Here is a 19,084-nt window from a genome sequence, read left to right as displayed (position 1 = left end):
CCTATGAATATAACAAATATTGTGAGGATACCACAGCTTGCAATAGTCTAGATTATCACTTCCTCAGAAATCTATGTTGATATATTTTGACAATTTATCTTGTTGCAATTATCTTGCAGTGTAAAGATGTTGGCACAGCAATGAATGTGGATCCCAGCAAGCTGTGAATGAATAAATGCATTTTAATGTCACATTCATTTTCCTACAGGACCCCAGAGATGCCCTTGCATATGGAGTTTGAGGAAATGTCAAATATATGCTAAAGGTCCATAGCAAAGTTTAACCACTCCATCACATTCTAAGTCCAGTACTTGAATGTTCCAAACATGAACACTCTTCCGAAGTGTGTTCACTCAGCAGTACCACATTGTTTTCTGAGAAGTTATTTCAGGGTCAACATCCTCATCAGTAATAACAGACTAGAAATTGGTGCTCCTAAACTTCACTGCTAAGAGTATAACAAATTTGAAAATAAAATGAATACAAAAATAGAAAATTCTCACCCATTACAGGATTCTCAGACAATAGGAACATTGTATGCTGACAACGCTGTACCAGTATCTCTGGACCACTTGGTTCCTTGTGTAAAAAGGTTCCAAGATCTATTTAATTACAAAGGGTATAAAACAAATCCCAAAACCCTCCTCTCTCCATTCTGGAAAGCCTCAACAACCTTTCCAGACACAAGACAATCACTATCTGGTAAACATCAGAAAATATTCTTTTGAAGCAAACAAAGACTATGGGAACACCAAGAAATAGTTAGAGCTATTATTAAATATTCATGAGATGGATTAGAGATACTTACCAATACTTTTCAGGATCTCTGAGAATGACTGATGATGTTCACACTTGAAGAAACATGTGGGGGCAGGTCTGATTCACCAGTTACTAAAAAGACAGGTTTGTTCCCCAACACTGTTTTCTGGGGGGTTGTTGTGCCTGTAAATTGCACGTGACCTTTCCTAAACACACTTGTTTTATGAAAAGTATTAAAAATGGAAACCTTAAATTTTTCCAAAGTCAGCCAACAGGAGATGTAGTTTTCAAGTAGCCCTGTTTTGTTCTTTTACAAAGCATAACCAATATACTCTAAAAAAACATACTCTGCTTGTAACCTCTGCTTCTGAAATGAAGATCAAGTAAGAAAAAATGCTACTCAATGTAAGACAATACAAAAAGTACCTTTCTAACTCAGCAATTTTCTTATCTTTGTCATTCTTCTCATTCTCTACTTCCTTGAGTATTTCTAGAAGTCTGTCAACCTCAGCCTGAGCTTTGCCACATTCTTCTCTATAGTACGAGGCCTCCTTGTCAAGCTGTTTCATTCTGTCTGCAAATTCTGGATTCATCCGTGCCTCCTCTTCAGCTTCATGAGCCTTCAGAAGCAATATTTCAAAAAAGATAAGGGTGACAATAACTTAAATAGCTTTAAAAGCTTTACTTCTTCAGTCTCGGAGTTCAAGTTTACATTAAAAAGGATTATGGGTATTCCTGTCTGATGCATTATAAAAAAAAAATTAAAATATCTACATAGTCAAATTCTATCGTCCTGAGAAGGGAGGGGATTTATTAAGGGGGATTTTATGTAAAGTGACCCCACTTTAAAGGTGTTTTTTCAAATTTAACAAAGACTCACCTTGTAATTCATTAAATTCACATAAAGTTCGGTGTGTTTTGACTATATAGGCAATTTCTTAACAAATTATATCCTCTTTCCCTATACAGAAACACACACATTTTGTCCATGTATAAATATACAAACACAGATACATATATATACATATTGTATATATCTGTATCACCAGCTGTCTCAAATGCAGTTTGATACAAAGAATTTAAAGGAAAGAAACTGTTTTTAACGCAGAGGTGATTTTAAAAGATAAACCAATAAACTAAAGAAGCTGATTTCAGCAGACATCTTACCCAATAATCCTTTTTAGCCTACCATTAATACTTAACCTGAAACATCAGAGGAACAAGCCCATTGGTGAAAACAGCACAAACCTGGCAAACACATGCATGGATGGGTGGGAGTTCCACAGACAAGAGAGAGAGCAATGAAAACAACAACAGTGCAGAGCCCAGGCCAGCTCCCATCAAACCTAATGGCAAAAACCCAATTAACTTCAATGGGAGCATGACCTGGCACCGAGTGCTTTCAACTGTTGGCTGCAATAATCACAGACAGATGGAAACAACGATGCACTGCAATGCTTAGCCTACCCCTTGCTTCCCATTATTCCTAATTGGCATCTTGAAAGGGCAGGCAAGGAAAAAAGAAGTAGTTTAAGGCAGTGCACATTAAACATAGAAAATTCAGGTAACATACAGGATTTTTTACAGAAATTCATGGTACTTAGAACTGAAGGTCCTCCAACTATCTTAGTACGCAGAGAAGACATGGACTTACTTATCCTTCTTAATTTCAGGGAATGGACAATGCAAGCAAGCAATGAAAGAAATGCAGATCAAAATGAAGCATGCATGTTTGGGGAAGAACTAATATAAACTACAGATACTAGAAGGTCCATATTCTTTGCAATGGTTAAAATTTTCTGTATAAATGAAGAACAAGTCTGAGTTTACTATAAATACAACAAAAAATTGAAATTAGTAGGGAAAAACTTAGGTGGTTTGCATGTAACATATCATTTAAGCATGAGGATAATAGGAAAAAGATAGGAGATTTGAAGTGTTATTTATCCTGCTTGGAGGTTTTTATTCAGAAGAAATAGAAGGCAAGGAAATGACATGAGGAGCCTAATAAACCTACTGGCCTTGCTCTTCAAAAATCTCTGTTTTGGTACATGCTCCAGTCCTGAATTCCATTCCATAGGACTTTTTAAACCCAGAACTCATTTCAAGGCAACACTCAAGGAGTATCTTGATTTTACCATTTGAGTGAGATGTCAGCAACAGATTCCTTTTCAGGTTCATAATCTTCCTTAATAATAAAGTTGGAGTTCTTTTATACCAGTTGTTAATTGTATCAAGAAATTTACTTTCAACTAGCCTTGTAATTTTTGAAGTCAATTTAATATTCAGACTCAAGGCCAGTTATCTGAGAAAACACTTTGATTGTCCATCAACCCTATTACAATACAATACACTTCAGCTTTATGTAATTTTGCAAGGAATAATTTAATTCCATAGGTAAATTCACTCTAGAAAAAGAAATACAACCCAAATTCCACCTTCAAGATACTAAGAAACTTATGTAAAAAGCATATTGTTCCTTATTCTTCAGATTTCTCCTCCTCTCCCAAGGGTAAATCCAGAATTTCACAGCTCCTCTCTAAAGCCTATTGCTCCTTCATGCAACTCCCTGTCACCTTTCTGTCTTTCCCTTTACTTTGGCACAAAATTCATTTTATACCAGCCTTTCTTCCATCATTTCATAGAGAGAAGAAATACCCACCCTCCTTCCTCTAACCAGTCTTCACTTTAGCATTAAGTCTCAGCTTCAGCCCAAATTTTTTCCCCATGTACCTCTACCCTTCTCTTACCCCAGAGCAAGCAGCGATGCAGATGAGGGAGAGAAGCCTCTTTTTTTTTGTTTCATTGCCACACTGCACTTTCTACAAGGAAAATGCATAACCGGGCAAGGACACGATAGGATCACCAGTGCAGAGGTGCCAAATGTTCTACTGCTACGGGTATTCCTGACACACAGCAGCTCAGAAATGTACTGAAAAAATTACCTACTGCACAAAGGATAAGCAAATCACCACCTAAAATTATAAATATATTCCTCACTTTAGCCTTTTAAATCTTGGCTCAACAGCATGCTAAGGAAATCAACATTAAGGTGCAAAAGTATTTTCGGTTCTTGTTTTCTGTGGTACTCATACAATTCCATATTTGTGGGATGTGTTTTTGGAAAATTCTGCAGCACAAACTGGGCCATTGCATTTCCCCAACATGAAGTGGAACTTTGAAGATATGATTAAATGGGATTAAGCATCACCAATGTCACACATAAACCAATGTAAGCATTAAGTTACCACAAGGTTGGTCTTATAATAATCTAAAAAAAAAAAATAAAACCAGTATTGCAAACAACCAATTGATTCAAAGCACTCAGAGAATCTTTTTTGGACTATTGTCAGAAGCCAGATTTCTATTGCCCAAATGAAGAAGTAAAGTTAGTTAAAAAGGGAAAGCAAGAACAAAAAAAACAATTTTTACAAAGAGCGTTCTGCAGGTGGTACTTTAACCTACAATTCCCTTTAAGGGACTCTTCACATTGTAAACAAAGCTGCTGATACTAGAAAAGAGCAAAACACAATCCATCTGACACGGCCAGGACAAAGGCACAGAATTACTTATAAGGCCCCATTCTATTTTATGGCTTTGAAAGATGTGTTTGGATCTGAACTAGGCACCTTCCTGCATTTGTTGTGTACAGATCAGGGGTGATTTGTTGACAGATGGAACTTGACTCTTGAGGTCAAACAGTAGGCCCAAAGGAGTTAAAAGGCTGCTCAGTTGATATTGACCCTGCTCCTGCCAGGACAGGGCAGATTTCTTCAGCTTTTTTAGGCTGTAGACTGAACTCTTGGATCTAGTTCTAGACAGAAGCTGCATTAATCACATGAATCACAAAGTCTCTGCCTATTTCTGCTGTCATCTCCTTTTTCTGTTTAGTTTCTGTCCCCTGTTTACTCCCTAAGTTCTTTGTTACCTTGGAAAACACATTTTCTGTTTCTGTGGGGCTTTTATGGTAGGAGGGACTGGTCTATGTGTACTTTTCAGCTTTCTTAAATCTGTATTTGCAAATGATAACCCTTGTGTGTACAGATTAGGTTAATTTCAAACTAATTCACTCACTTTATGATGATTTTCCTCCCAATATTATGACTGTGATATTGTATGTTATTTTTACAACTAAGTAAAAATAGCATATCACTCTACTACCATTAGAATGTCACAAATTTTTACATTAATTATACATCTGTTCTCATCTTTGCTTCATAAGCACTGCAAATGGTTTAGAAGAAAAGTAACATTTCCTTATGCAAACCACAAATTTCCTACAGAAATATCATAACAGTGTGGCACAGACATGCAACATGAATTACTTAGGCTATTAAAGTCTTATGCTACAGTCATGCATGTATTACTCTGCATAATAGAAATGGAGGGATAGATAAGTATTTCATTTTTAAAGCTTCAGACACAAAAATACACAAAAATTAAGTGGGTACTTAAAATTAAAAAAAAACAAAAAGGAACAGCAGAATTTACATGCAATGTATTTATTACTTTGTAAGATCCTTCAAATTTTATTACTTTAAAAAATGAATGGGGAAAAAAGATTGCTGTCACACAAATTTTCTTGTCTCCTTAAAACTCAGGAGGTTTTCATTTAACTTTAGGGGCTGCTCTAAGTAATTTATAGTGTATTCTGCAAGTAGTTTAAATTTTAATCTGACATTTCTCTTATAGAAGATCTTGGAAAATTTAGTCTTTAATATTCAGAAAAAGGTTCACCTGAACTCCATCCTCAGTACAGCATGATATTTAAATAATAGGACAAAGGCAATAATGTAATTTCCTATAATCAATTTTGCACAAAATCTCATTGGGCATTTCAAAAAGTTCACCTTTAAAGCGTGAAGAAATGTATTCCAATTCTATTTACAACTTATTCTCATATATGTAGGAGAAGAAAGAAGGTGAGCAAGAGGAGTTTATTTTAAAAAATCATCTTGTGGGTACAGTATGATTGCTGCCTAGTGCCAAAGGAAAAGGATCTTGCATCCATTGCTTTGCAACTTCCAGCAGGCTGTCCTTTTAAAAATTAACCACATAAAGGCAGAAAAAGCAGTTAAGAAAAGGACTGACTTTGGAATGCTGCACACAAACAGATTAGAAAGTAACAAATGAATTCCACACAGCAGAATCACTATTATTGACTTAATGACTGGCCAGTATTTATGAAAACCAAGCTAAAAGCTAACAGTAAAAACACTCCAGTCTGAAAAGACAAGCCCAGGAGCAGTGCAAATGACATGAATAGAAACAGAACTACCACAAAAGTGACCCAAAATGATACAGAAAAAAAGGGTTTTATCATTGAAAGGGACAAGCTCTTTCTCCAGCCCTGTGCCAGAAGGTAGAGGTGATAATATCAAGTTTTATGCTATTGTGCTACAATTTATGACTAAATTCTAAACAAGGTAACCAATAACTCCAAAAGTAAATAGAGCAGATTGTGTGGGAATCTCTTTTCCCATACACAAGTCCTGACATATCCATGACATGGTTGGAGCTACAAAACCTAACCCTAACAGATGGATTCCAAAGCTGGAATCCTGGTGCATGGACATCCATGGCAAAGCTCCCACTGACTCCAGTGATGGCAATTCCTCCTCTAATGTGCAGTATCACATTACTTAAGCTACAAACCCACTTCTTCTATATATACACTCTCCAAATTACAGAGTAATTCTGACTAGGATTACTATGTAAACTATAGCTTTTAAATTGCTCTTACAATTACATCATTTTTCTGTCCTGTGATGCTCACAGCACATTAAATGGACCAGTCTCAGCCAAAAAGATGGAAACTCCTCTCTGCAGAGAAAAGGTTTGTTGCTGCTCTTCCTCAAATTGAGGGAATCAAGTTAAAAGAGATATTGTGCAATTAAAGCAGGCATTTGTGAGAATATTAATGGTAAAGAAGCCAAAGCAATACTCTGCTTTTGCACTTTTGCAAAGACTGCCTTTTGCATTTATCATTTTATATTTCACTATTTTCTTCACTTAATTACTAGTTTCCATGTTCCTAATGTGTGTATGCTAAATGTATACACTTTCATGAGTAGAATTAATCTATTTTAGTCATATGGACTTTTGAAAATACTGCCAGTCATTTCCTAGATATTATTATTCATCTAATTAACTCAGTCACTGAAGATAAACTGAATAAATTAGGAGTTATATAAGTTTGAAGGATCAAATAAAGTACTGTACAAGGAGGAATTAAAAAGCAAAGCAAAAGGAAAAAAAATTCTGCATGCATTTTCTAATGGAGAAGTTGAGGACCTAAAGGACGTTTGTTTTCTCAGAAACACAATATGTACCTATTTAATACATTTTGGATTCTTAAACAGGCCTTCAAGTCCACAAAGTTAATTTATTTGGATATAATGGATACAGCAGAGTGAGCACCAGGAGTGTTCTGCAAAGCTCCACAGAGGAAGAGCACAACACAGTAAGGGAATGGATCCTCATGCTTCCATATGTTACAGCGGGCATTTTAAACATGAACTTACTGGATTGTACATCTGATTGAACAACTGCTCAGCTTGCTACATTGCAAAGTTGGTAGGGAGTGAAGCACAGACAGGAAAAGAAGGAAAGATCCAGGAAAACAGCATTAGCTCAACAAAACCAGTGCATTTGCACAGAAGAACATGTCATTAAAAAAAATAAAAAAGAAAAAAAAAGTAGAAATTTAAGATTCTAAACATTCCTTGGTGAAAGTGAGAGGCACTGGGGAAACATAAATGTTGACTTTGGCTCCTAAAAAAGAATAGCTGGAGTAAGAAACTTAAGGTTTGTGTTACTTTCCCTTTCTCAAGTTAAATAACCCATGAAATAAAGAGAGGTGTCCACTTTTGATGATACATTAAGTGCTGGTCTCAAGCAATGAATCACGAGAAGTGCTTTTGGCTGAGGCTGCAATTTATCACCAAAGCTTCAAAGACAGTAATAATAAAAGATTAATTAAATAGTATCATTAAATTTATTACTTTGCTTTTGTTTAATACAATACTGAATTTTCTATGCAGAATGACTTTCAAACAGTACAGCTTGGCAAATAGTACTTTAGCAACTGCAAATATGTCAGTAAGCAAGTAAATTTAAGATAATGAAAAACAACAAAAGGAGGAAATTCTGGAGTGGATAATAAAGATTATATGTACACACATATATAGAAAACACTTGGCTACCTATTTGGTAATTCTCCTGCTGTTCTTTCACAAGTAGCAATACAAAGTAAGTCAACAAAAATCTACGGAATTTTGGGAAAAAAGCATTGACCATTCTCTGGTATCTAGAATTATTTCTTTTAAAATTTTTTATGTATTTCAATCCACAATATTTGTCACAAAATGTCCAATAAGCATGTCTATAATTTAAAGCAGTACTTTTTATACCAAAATATAGCACAGTCACATAAATAATTACTTTGTACAAATATCCTCTTCATTATTTTTGAAATGTGCGTACTGTGTGAAATCATGGGTTTAGAATCAGCATATTTCTTCTTGCCAAAATGTAAAAAAAACCCAGTTATGCAGTTCTAAAAAATATCTGGATCTAATCAGATCCAATAAAATCCATCTTTATTATCAATAAATGAATCCTATTGTCTCCAAAAAAACCAGAAAGGAGGGAAAGTCGGGAAGGAGAAACTCCAGTAGTTGCTTTGGTGTTTTTTATTTACAATTTCAGTTCAGGCTTGCCCCTTGTGCACACTTTCCTTCAGACACTTACCACCATTAGTGCTCATGCAAAACTAACTCCCAGCAAGCGTGCACACAGTACTACCTACATATTTCTTAGTTTAACTTGCTAAAACTTATAAAGCAACATTGAACTATAATTATTTTACAGCAGCATAACAAAGTGCCTCCTCCATGATATTTTTAGAGAGGAGTACTGTGTAAGCTACTTGGAATTTTTTTCAGGTAGACAGCCCCTTGGAATGGGTTTGGAAAGAGAAGCAAACTGCCAGATGCCTCTGCTCCTGCAGGGGTTGATGCTCACACGTGAGCACACTCCTGGGACACGTGGGCTCATTTATGACCCTGGTGCTGTCCCCTCCTCCTCTGAGCCAGACATGTGCAAGAGTGACCCAGGTTTCTGTTTCACTCACTTTCCTGAGGAGTGAGAACACGGTGCAGGTATTTTTCTGGGGACCAATTACTTTTAACGCAGGGTATTTACAGGTTTGAACATAAAGTATTTCATTAAAGAAAATGTGAATTGAAAATGACTGTTTGGAGTCTACTGTCATTAACAGTCACTGTTTCTGTTCAATTAAGCATGCCCAGAAAGGAGGCTGTAACTGCATTTTATTGTGGAAATACCTGGTCTCCTACAAATGGTGGGTGAATTTCCATTGGGGCTTTATGCTGCATTTATGATATAATAAAACTATTATGTTTTCAACTTTCATTCAATAATTGTTTGTATTTATACACAAGAAACATGCTCCCTTTTTATATAAAAGACATCCCAGACACTCTCTGACTTTTCTAAGTGCTTGTTTTTCCATTACTGTACGATGTGTTTAAATGTACAGTCATAAACGTTTGACTTAGGATTTCAAGTCCTTCAAGAGGATTTTGATGAGGGGTTTTTAAGTGATCTGTGCTTCCAGGGCTCTTTTAACTATCTTTTTTTAATGAAGAAAAAAATACATTTCAGATGGTAATGAAGTATCCGTTGAAGTGGAGTGCAAAGCAAACAACAATTTATTCTAACAAACTAAAGCAAACTTAAATTACTTCCCAGATAAATCTTTTTTTTGGAGCTTTTAATTCTACCATCAATAGCATTTTTAAGGTATCGGACATTTAAATTATTTGTGTTTCCATTTGTATATGTTTATTGAAAAAAGCTTCCCTTCCTCTCAACTAAAGATCTAATGCAGGCACCTACTTGCACATATTCATTCTGAATTAAGACGGAATACAAGTATAAGGTTTACACGCTGGTATCCTTTATAATTTGCAATACCTTCTTCACAGGTCAGGCTATTGAAACAATGCTTAATCTGAGCAGGATACTACTCAACCTGGGTAAAAAGAGTGTCAGAATATTATGCTAACAGTGATAACATTCACAGAACAAATAATAATTACCAGAAAATTAAAAACTATACCAATATTAAAAAAAAAAAAAACAAAAACAACACTTGATGTACACTTAGTCATGAATTGCAGAAGGCAAACGTAATGCCTGACCCCATCAAATACGTAATGAGAACAATGAGAGCAGACATTACTACAACACAGAGAAAGGTCAAAGAAACAATGGTATCAAAACACTTGCAAATCATTTAAGCAAAATCTAGTTTATTGCAGCAATTTAAGTAAAACCATGTAATAAAATACAGGGTTTGTACGTTTTCCTTTAAATGCTTGCTTCCACTTCTTGCTGAAGAGAAATACTGAATTGCCAGCTGATATAAACTATTGAATATTTTGCTTAATTATCACAAACATGTATTCACCAACAAAGCCAAAAATACATCAAAATAAAACCTAGCTATAGTTTTCATTTTAGAAGCTGATTTTAGTTGAATTTTAATTAGGAATTCCAGCATTTCTTAGACAAGCTTTTATTTTTTTGTCCTCATCCTACAAACATTTCAGTTTACTTCTAAAAGTGGTGTTAATTCACACACACATAAATTGCTGGTTTGGTAATTCCTTTCTGCCCTTTTTCTTCCATCTCAGTTCATCTATTTGTTGCAGCTTCTCAAAATTCCCTCATAGAGCTACTGAGGACAATTTCTGAGGCTCACTAGTGGCTTTGGTACAAACCTCTTGAAAAAAAGCAGTACTTGATGCAAGCATCAGCAAACAGCATAAGATGGGTAGATTCTAGATTTACTCCAGAAGAGGAAATAAGCTCATCATTTCAAAATGAAGGTATGGGATGCTGATTTTTGTTTTGCTGATTGTTTGTTTGTTTTAAGATGGAACTTACCTTTTTCAACTGTGCTTCCAACTTACTACACTCTTCTTTCTTTTGTTCTATGGCTATTTCTAAAGACTTAAGTTTGGAGTCTCTTTTCAGCCCTGCTGATGCCAATGAAGATGCATGTTCTTTGAGATCGATTAAACTAGACTGGAAAACGACCAAGAGTAAAAAGTTAATTCCTAGTCACCAGGATACTGACTCATTGCCAACTTAGCAATCACTTGGATCCTGCTCCCCCTCCCCCAAAAAGAGCGGACTCAAAGATAAGCATTGATAGCAAAAGACACCATTTTGTGCATACAACTGGAACCACAGGAGCTGGCATGCACTGAAACACAAACATTCATAGTACAGACAAGCTCATTATATTCTGGAGGTACAAACACACTGAAAACCATTTCTCCAACTGACAAAAACAGGAGCAGCAATTGAATATTTGAGCCTAGTGGAAGCTTAGGTAAAGGACAAAGAGATAACGATGCACAACTACGTAAAAACTGAAGCAATATTTTATGTACAAATATGGACTGTGAAGAACGCTTAAAAAACCAGCAATTCTGAAGCTGAACACTGAAGTGGCAGAATTTCAGTACTTGACACAACTCAAGAGTAATCCTCAGCACTTTCTTTCATCATAATGACATAGATAGAAGAGCAGAGTTTTTAAGAAAAGACTGACCTCTTTTTCTGTCAGTTCAGCTTGTAAGGCATTAACCTTCTCCTTCAGGTCCTTGTTTTCTTTTTTATAAGATTCAATTTCTTCAAGTCTTTCTCTGTCATCTCGATCCCTTTGCTCCTTCAGACGCTCTATTATTCTTTCCTAACAAGGGAAAGAATTGCAAAACAGAAAAGTTGGAAATAATTTTAAGAAAAGACAGTATTAAGTTTGTTTGCATTATGTAGCACTTATTAAAAAAACCTGCAGAAGCAGAGGATGATTGAGTTAATGGCATTAAAGTCAATGCAAGATTTCTCTAGATTTCAAAATCATAAGATCAAGTTTAAATATTTGATAAGAGTAACACAGTACAGGAACTTCATTAAAGATCTATACTGATACAAGTATGTTTAGTTTTGTGATAGATGTGGAAAGATATTCACTTCAGTAATGTATTTCCTGTGTTCATAATTGATTAAAGTCTTGAAAATAAGTTCAAAACAAGCCATGAATAGTTTCCGTAGAGGCCATGACCAGTTTACTCAGCTTCAATTTTGTTATTACTCTACAGTGCTTGCAATATGATGTCAAAGTTCCAGATCTAATCAGCCACTTGCTATCAGTAACTTACAGTTTACATGTATCATATTTTGAGATGTCAAAAAAACAGTTGTCCAAGACACAGAAAAAGTACCCTAATACAAATTAAGAAACCCAAAGGAAGATTTTTCTCTGTCTAATTAACAGTAACCCTACAGGCATTTAAACTCAGCCATGTTTCTGTATATTTTGCTGATCTCCAATAACTATTTCAAGGTTTGCTGACAATCACCAGCCATTGATTGGATGATTAATTCAAAGGGTGAAATGGAAAAAGCAAACACAGTAGTATGGTTTCGTTAAGCTCTGATTATGTTCTACAAAATCACATTTCATCAATATTTGGAGGATGCAAACACCAATCAGAGAAATACTTAGGGTAGAATGAAATAACCACTAGAAGTGCATTCCAATTGGGAGCAAGTCCTTAAGCAGAGTATCAGAAGAACCACTGGGATCATTGGACGGTGGCAGTCAGGGGGCACAGCAGTAACATAATTTAGGTCCTGCACTTGGCTAAGGGCAATCCCAGGCTGGGCAGACAACAGACAGAGCAGCCCAGAGGAGGAGGACTTGGCTGTGTACAGTGACAAAAAGCTCAACATGACTCAGCCAGGAGCACTGAGAGCCCAGAGCACCACCTGCGTTCCTGGGCTGCATCCAAAGCAGCGTGGCCAGCAGCTCAGGGGAGGTGACTCTGCCCTCCTGCCACCCAGCTGGGGGAGAACTGCTCCAGCTCTGGGGCCCCCACACAAGGACACAGAGGTGCTGCAGAGGCTCCTCAGGAGGGCCAGGAAGATCTGAGGGCTGAAACAACCTGGTCTAATGGAAGGTGTCCCCTCCCGCAGCAAGGAGGTTGGAACTAGGTGATGATCTTTAACATCCTTCCAATCTAAACTCATGACACTAAATAGCTTCAGGTTTAATCCTAATAACAAACAATGTAAATTCTTTATAGTTTGAACATTAATATTAAAGATGCCAGCCTCCATAAAGCAGAATAGTTTAATAATCATAAACATTCAGATTCCACCTGGTTATATTCAGAATTCATTTTTTACCAATTCCTTCCTGAAGATTTATTTACCCAAATGATTTTTTCATCTACAACAAATTAAACATAACACTATTTCATCTTTTCAATGAACAGTGTATTTTGTTCTCAGTCAATCACAAAAGAAGACTAATTTATCTGTCAGCTGCTCAAGGCTAAATGTCAAAAGCGTGTTAAAAGGCCCTAATAAACCATGTTTTGCTTGATTAACAGCTAACTTGCAGAAATCCCAACAATGTGTTCTTGTTTCAGTCTTGTTTGCATTGGGCAGCTTTCCTTATGCACTAATCTGGAACCTCACAGGTCTAATCTATTTGCACTTTATCACAGAAGCAGGAACTGAATTGCCCCAGCATATAGCTCCATTATCAGACATACTCCATTGCTTATCTGCCGTATGCTGCTACAGTAGGACCAACTTTATAAATATCAGCTTCATGAAAGCAACCTCTTGAGCTGCTTTGGGCCAGTCCAAGAGCTGAGATATTCTTTGAAAAGTTTCTTGTTATAACATCAAGGCAGCTGATAGCACTTTTGCACAGTCTGATTTTCAAACCTTTTTTTCTTTTTTAATTGCAATATAATCCTTATTATTGCTGCCACAAATTTTCAGTGCTTAGAGGCTCTGAAATTAGAGATAAATAGTTGAATGAATGTTTTGCAGCTTAGTTCCAAAATGAACTCAAATGCAACTGAAGTTGATTTGTTTCTGCTTCCTGACAAGAGGAAAAATCACGCCAGCAATATCATCAGAAAAATTATAAGATTAAAAGAGGGAAAATTTGACATGGTTTTATTATATCTACATCAATTTCTCATTTAGTGTTCCCAAGACACCTAATCACTAAATACAAAAGAAAATCAAGAGACAGATACTTGGAAAAATCTATTTCCATAAAGAATAAGGAGACACATTTTCTAATTCAGAGCCAAAATCTTAATCTGTGTATTTTCAAGAAAACTGCAGGAACACATTTGAGTTTTGGACTTTAAAAACAGCTTTATAATTCATTAATATCATATGATCATGTTTTAATTTGTTCATTTCTTCCTGCAGATGCTAAGAAAAGCATTTCTATCAGATTCCAGTAAATTGTGGTTAGCTAAACTTGTATGAATAAATTTCATTTCTATTTAAAAAGAGCTTCCCATGACAGTCCTGAAGTATTTTATTCATTATTTTTTAATTAAAAATCTAAAAACTATTGAATGGACAAAGAATTAATTTAATGCAAAAAACAGCCTAATCTCAGAGTACAAACACAAAATTATATAGTTGAAAATGTCTGATACAATTCCTAGAAAGAAAAAGCATGCAAACAAAATGGAGACCAGGTATTCTTAAATGAAAGCATCATCCTTTCTTGACAGCATTACATGCTGAATTGATAAAAGCACTTACATTGATGCACTTGCTAATAAACAACTCACTAAGGGTTCCCGTGTTGTCCAACTTGGACAAACCTCTATCCCAGATTTCTAGCAGTATTCCCAATGGAAATATTTAATAACTATTGATAAAGTCTGTAGGTCTGAAGAAGATGCTGCTGCATAAGAAATTTACTGAGAGCAGTCAGGAGGAATTGGGAAGCTGGACACAGAAAGGAATGAGGCACATGTGTAAACAGACACTGTCAAAGTATTTAGCTGCCAGAAGACAGAAGAAAGCCAGGTGTAATTGTCCATTTGGAATTTCTATAGGATGGCAACTGGCTTCTTTCAGTGTGTAACTTCATCCCAGAAATCACCCCTGACTTCAAAAAATCTGCCCTTCCTGGTGCGGCCTTCAAGGGACTTACAATGGAAAAGAAATTGAGGGTGATTTCCCTATACAACAATCAAAATCCTACAGAGAGATGCATTTACCTTGGAAACTTCCTCCTCATTGTGGCTCATGCTCTCAGATCAAGCACCCCATTGTTCAGAGCTAATCTCAATCCTTATTCGGCAGTGGTGCTTGCCTCCGACTCCTATGCAGGTCTCCTACTCTATGCAAGTCACTCTGCTTCCCAAAGGACTATTTTAAAAAACCCTCAGCTGCCTCTATGGGCATTTTGGGACAGTGACTAATCCAGGAAAGATAGTTTGCAAGGAGAGAAAACAGATCAAAAAGTACTTTCTGTCATTTTTTTATTAACATGCTGTGAAATTGATGAACACTGTCCAGATTAGCAGTGAAAGATTACAGAAATGTATCATTTTTTGTATAAATAAATGCTTATCCACATGGCGCAACACCAATAAGAACTTTTTTCACTGTTGTTGACCAAGCAAATGCAAGAAAATCAATTAAACACACAAGAAATAAAAAATTTGACATGAACATTGTATGTGTCAGTGCCAACACCACAGCAGCATTTTCGAGCCATATGCAGTCATAAGTACCTTCATAGGATTACACACATATTACTTTACTGTTCACATTTGAGTAGTATATATTAAGATCTGTGAGCTGAAAAACGTGGGTATTTGTACTAATTTTTTTGGCATATAAATTCACTTGCATTACCTCGTATTCAAAGTGAACTGAAAGAAGAAACCTGACCTCACTGAAACTGGTAGGAATGTTGCCACTAATTTAAACAGTCCAGATTTATCCCTTCTCCTAGGTATTTTCAAATTAAAGGCATAGACTTTGTAAAGGAAAAAAAAAGGAATGCTCAATATTTTTTTAATGAAACAGTTTCCCTTAAAAATGAAGTGTAGGAAGCCAATAGTGCTCACAGCAAGCCAAGGTAACAGTTGGTACAGCCAACTGTTAATGGGAAAAATAACAAGATAATCAAGATCACAAAGACAGAAAAATGCCGAAAATTCTACCTTCTTAAAGTCAGGTGTCCAATGCCTTTCAGTTCTTTCAGGGAATAACCACTCACCCCACTGACTAAGGCAAAATCTTCCCATGTCCTGGACCATTTTCTCCATAAGCATTCAAAGGGCATCACTCCTTCCCCTCCAAGTTCTGTGTCAGTTCATCCCCTCACAGTCATTCCTGCTCATCCTACCACAACAGGGCCACCTGCTTCCCTGACAAGGCCCCCAGCCTTTGGGAGAGCTGTCATGCCAACGTAGAAGCATATTTTCTGCACACACTTCACCCACAAGAGCAGCACATAAAGGTTTTCAAGAGAAAACTTTACCTTTTCTGATAGGGCTTCCTCTAAGGTTGCCAGTGCTGTGTCTGTATTACTGGAATCCGTCTGCAGTGACTTCACTCTGTCTTTCAGATTAGTTAGTTGTTTGTCTTTGTCCCTAAGTTGCTCCTGTAGATTTTCAATCTGTGAATAAAAACATTACAATAATCATCAACCTTGTCATAACATTCCAAGAGGGACCTGGGTGCTGAGTGCCTACACATCACACATATGATACACATGCCTCATTATACTGCCAGGTGTGTAACTGCTATATCATCAACAGTTTTAAACTTCAGTTCTTTCTATTTTGTTTTCTTTTGCTGAAGAAGTATAATTTTCCAATAAAGTAAAGGGAAAATCTCACTGCAGTCAGGTATTTTATTATTTAAATATTTTCTGATATTAATCACTCTAGTTTAAGGTACTGAGTTATCTCAGTAATTCAAAGTATGTCGGGAATTACCCCTTTAGTATATTCTAGTTCAATAAGAAGGACCAAAAAAGGGTGAGGCAAACCAATTTGAGTGAGCCTTAAAATGAGGAAGAAGAAAGATTATAACCTGCCTATCTAAAAATCTCTTCTTCCATGATGCCTTGCTGTAAGGAAAACTAAGCTGGGCAGAGATCAGGATGTTTGTTCTTAAAAAGGCCAAACCCACAAACAACCAAACAAAAAATCTCAAGGGGCACCACTTCCATTCACTTTCTTCACCTCCATGAATATTTCAAGTATGTCACTCTATTTTGGATATTTTAACTTCTTTAAATAAAATTGGTTCCTCATCTAGAAAGTATTTGAACATATTGCTCAAGTACCTATAAGCACACTGTCATGATTGATAGTGGTTAATTCAGGAAGAGTTAAATCACAAAGGTTTTGCACAAGAAGTTGTCCACAAAGCAATGTGGACTTCGGAAGCAAATGTGAATAAAAGCACTCAGCTAATGATTGTGATGGCAATCCCCTTCTGTGGCTGCAAGGCACTGTGACCTCTGGGCAGAATGCAGGGCGGTGTGTGTGTGGTGTGTGTTGTGTCAGATGTGTAAAATTTCATTAATTGTCTGTTGGAGGAATCCCCCTCCCTCCATCCTGCATTCTCAGTGCCATTCATTATTATGCACCAACTGGCAAAAACCCAAGATTTGTTACTTAAGACTTCATACAAACAAATAGTAACAAGAAAATTAACTGGTCTGTTATTTTAGTATGCCACTTCAGATAATATAAGAAAATATGCCAAAATCCATGAAGTATCATTTGCACAAAACTGGTTTTAAATACGTTGTCAACATTAGACAAATTATTACTGTCAACAGATATTCAAACTCTTACTTTCATCAGTGATTTTTTTCAGTTTGGATCACGTTCTCTTGTACTGAAATGCACTCAGTTTTCCTGTTCATTTTATAATGATTTCTTTTTTCACATAGCCAATATCTTTCCATTTAAAGAAACTTAGAGTTTAAGAGAAGCAGAAGTTTTACAGTTAAAAGATTTTAAAGATTTCTTTACAAATCTGAAGTTGAATTCAATGCATGTGCAGCTCTGCAGAAATCAACAGTTACATCAATAAAAATTTGATCTCCATATGTAAGAACATACCACCATAATCAAATACACTTTAATTTGGGGCACACCTAGGTAAAAATTCTCGTCCTACTACATTATACAAGTGTGGGAGAAAAAATCCTGAAGTTTTGACATCATATATATCTACAATTAACAAGTCATAAAATCCACAGTACAGCTGTGTGCACTGCATAAAGTGTGTTTCCAAAAAATTAAATTTTAAAAGAATTTAAATAAAAATTAAAACAAAATTTGAAAGTAAATTTGAAGGAGCACAATTCAATTAGAAATTCTTTATAGTATGTCAAGCACAAGTCTTGTACCTTTTTTTCTTTTTCCTTTTTTTTTTTAATATATACATCGCTTGGTGTATCAGATTACTGCTATGAGCCAAAGATTCCACTTGCTGTGTAAACTATAAAATACTAAGGAATATATAGAAAGGTCTTTTTGGGAAGACCTGACATAGAATAGCTTACTCTTGTGAATGACCTCTTGCAATATTTTTCTTCGTGTGTATATTTTATACAGATACAGAAACATGATACACGTGTTAATGAGTTAAGAACTTTTTATTTTATGGCATGTGTATTAGTCACATCTAAAATTACATTAACTGGCATTCAGAGGACTGCACACTCTGTTTCTTTCTTTACTTCATCCAAGTATTAATGATTCCAACAACTGCCTCATGACACCCTGTGGAATACTTAAGCAATTGCACATTTCAGCTTCACCAAAACAAATTCTCAAGTAAAAGGGAAATAAAACAGGAGAGTGAATATTGATTACATGTTCTTTGAAACAAAGTTAAGATCTGCTCCTTTACTATCATCAGCTTGACCTACCAATTCTAGGCACCCTAAATTAAAGTACTTATTTCCTATGCACAGTGCTTATCTGAATTCCACAGCATTTACACGATTTCCTTCCTCTTAAAACTAATTGAAAATATGAGCCAACCCTTAACCAAGAAAACATGTTCTAAAATTATTCAGCATTTACAAAATTCTTTCCTCAGAGGTAAAAGAGAACAGGCAGCAAATTAAAAACATCCCCATTGAATCACAACTGCTTTAAAATAAGTCACTCAATACATACTCCATAGATAAAATAAGAGGAAAGGATCTAATTATTCTTCTATTTGTGCTATATAAACCTGAAGGAAATACTTTGATGGGAACAGGACCACACTGGGGTATGCTAAAGCAGAATCAGTACCACAGAGTATTTGTCATTTGGGATGGGCACAGGATTAGCCAAGACCTACTGATGCAGACAAGACTTCATGACCAGGTAATCCCAGAGCTCTCTCTACAAGATTACAGGAGACAAAG

The 19,084-nt window shown here is 35.9% G+C and overlaps 1 protein-coding gene across 1 annotated transcript in view; it reads right to left on the bottom strand.

Moving 5' to 3' along the window:
- The window catches only part of ERC2 (ELKS/RAB6-interacting/CAST family member 2), a 353,494-nt gene that overhangs the window by 191,961 nt on the left and 142,449 nt on the right, over nt 1–19,084 (bottom strand). Inside the window, exons 10-15 of the mRNA XM_059480170.1 lie at nt 16,181–16,318; nt 11,408–11,548; nt 10,735–10,875; nt 7,284–7,319; nt 2,227–2,256; nt 1,186–1,379 (exon numbers count right to left, since the gene is read on the bottom strand). Of these exons, the coding sequence (XP_059336153.1) occupies nt 1,186–1,379; nt 2,227–2,256; nt 7,284–7,319; nt 10,735–10,875; nt 11,408–11,548; nt 16,181–16,318 (680 nt within the window). The remainder of the gene's footprint in view (nt 1–1,185; nt 1,380–2,226; nt 2,257–7,283; nt 7,320–10,734; nt 10,876–11,407; nt 11,549–16,180; nt 16,319–19,084) is intronic.

Source organism: Ammospiza nelsoni, chromosome 11 (assembly GCF_027579445.1).
Source record: "Ammospiza nelsoni isolate bAmmNel1 chromosome 11, bAmmNel1.pri, whole genome shotgun sequence".
Taxonomy (NCBI): Eukaryota; Metazoa; Chordata; class Aves; order Passeriformes; family Passerellidae; genus Ammospiza; species Ammospiza nelsoni.
Note: the sequence above shows the minus strand (reverse complement) of the source record. Positions and strands in the feature narration are given on the sequence as shown.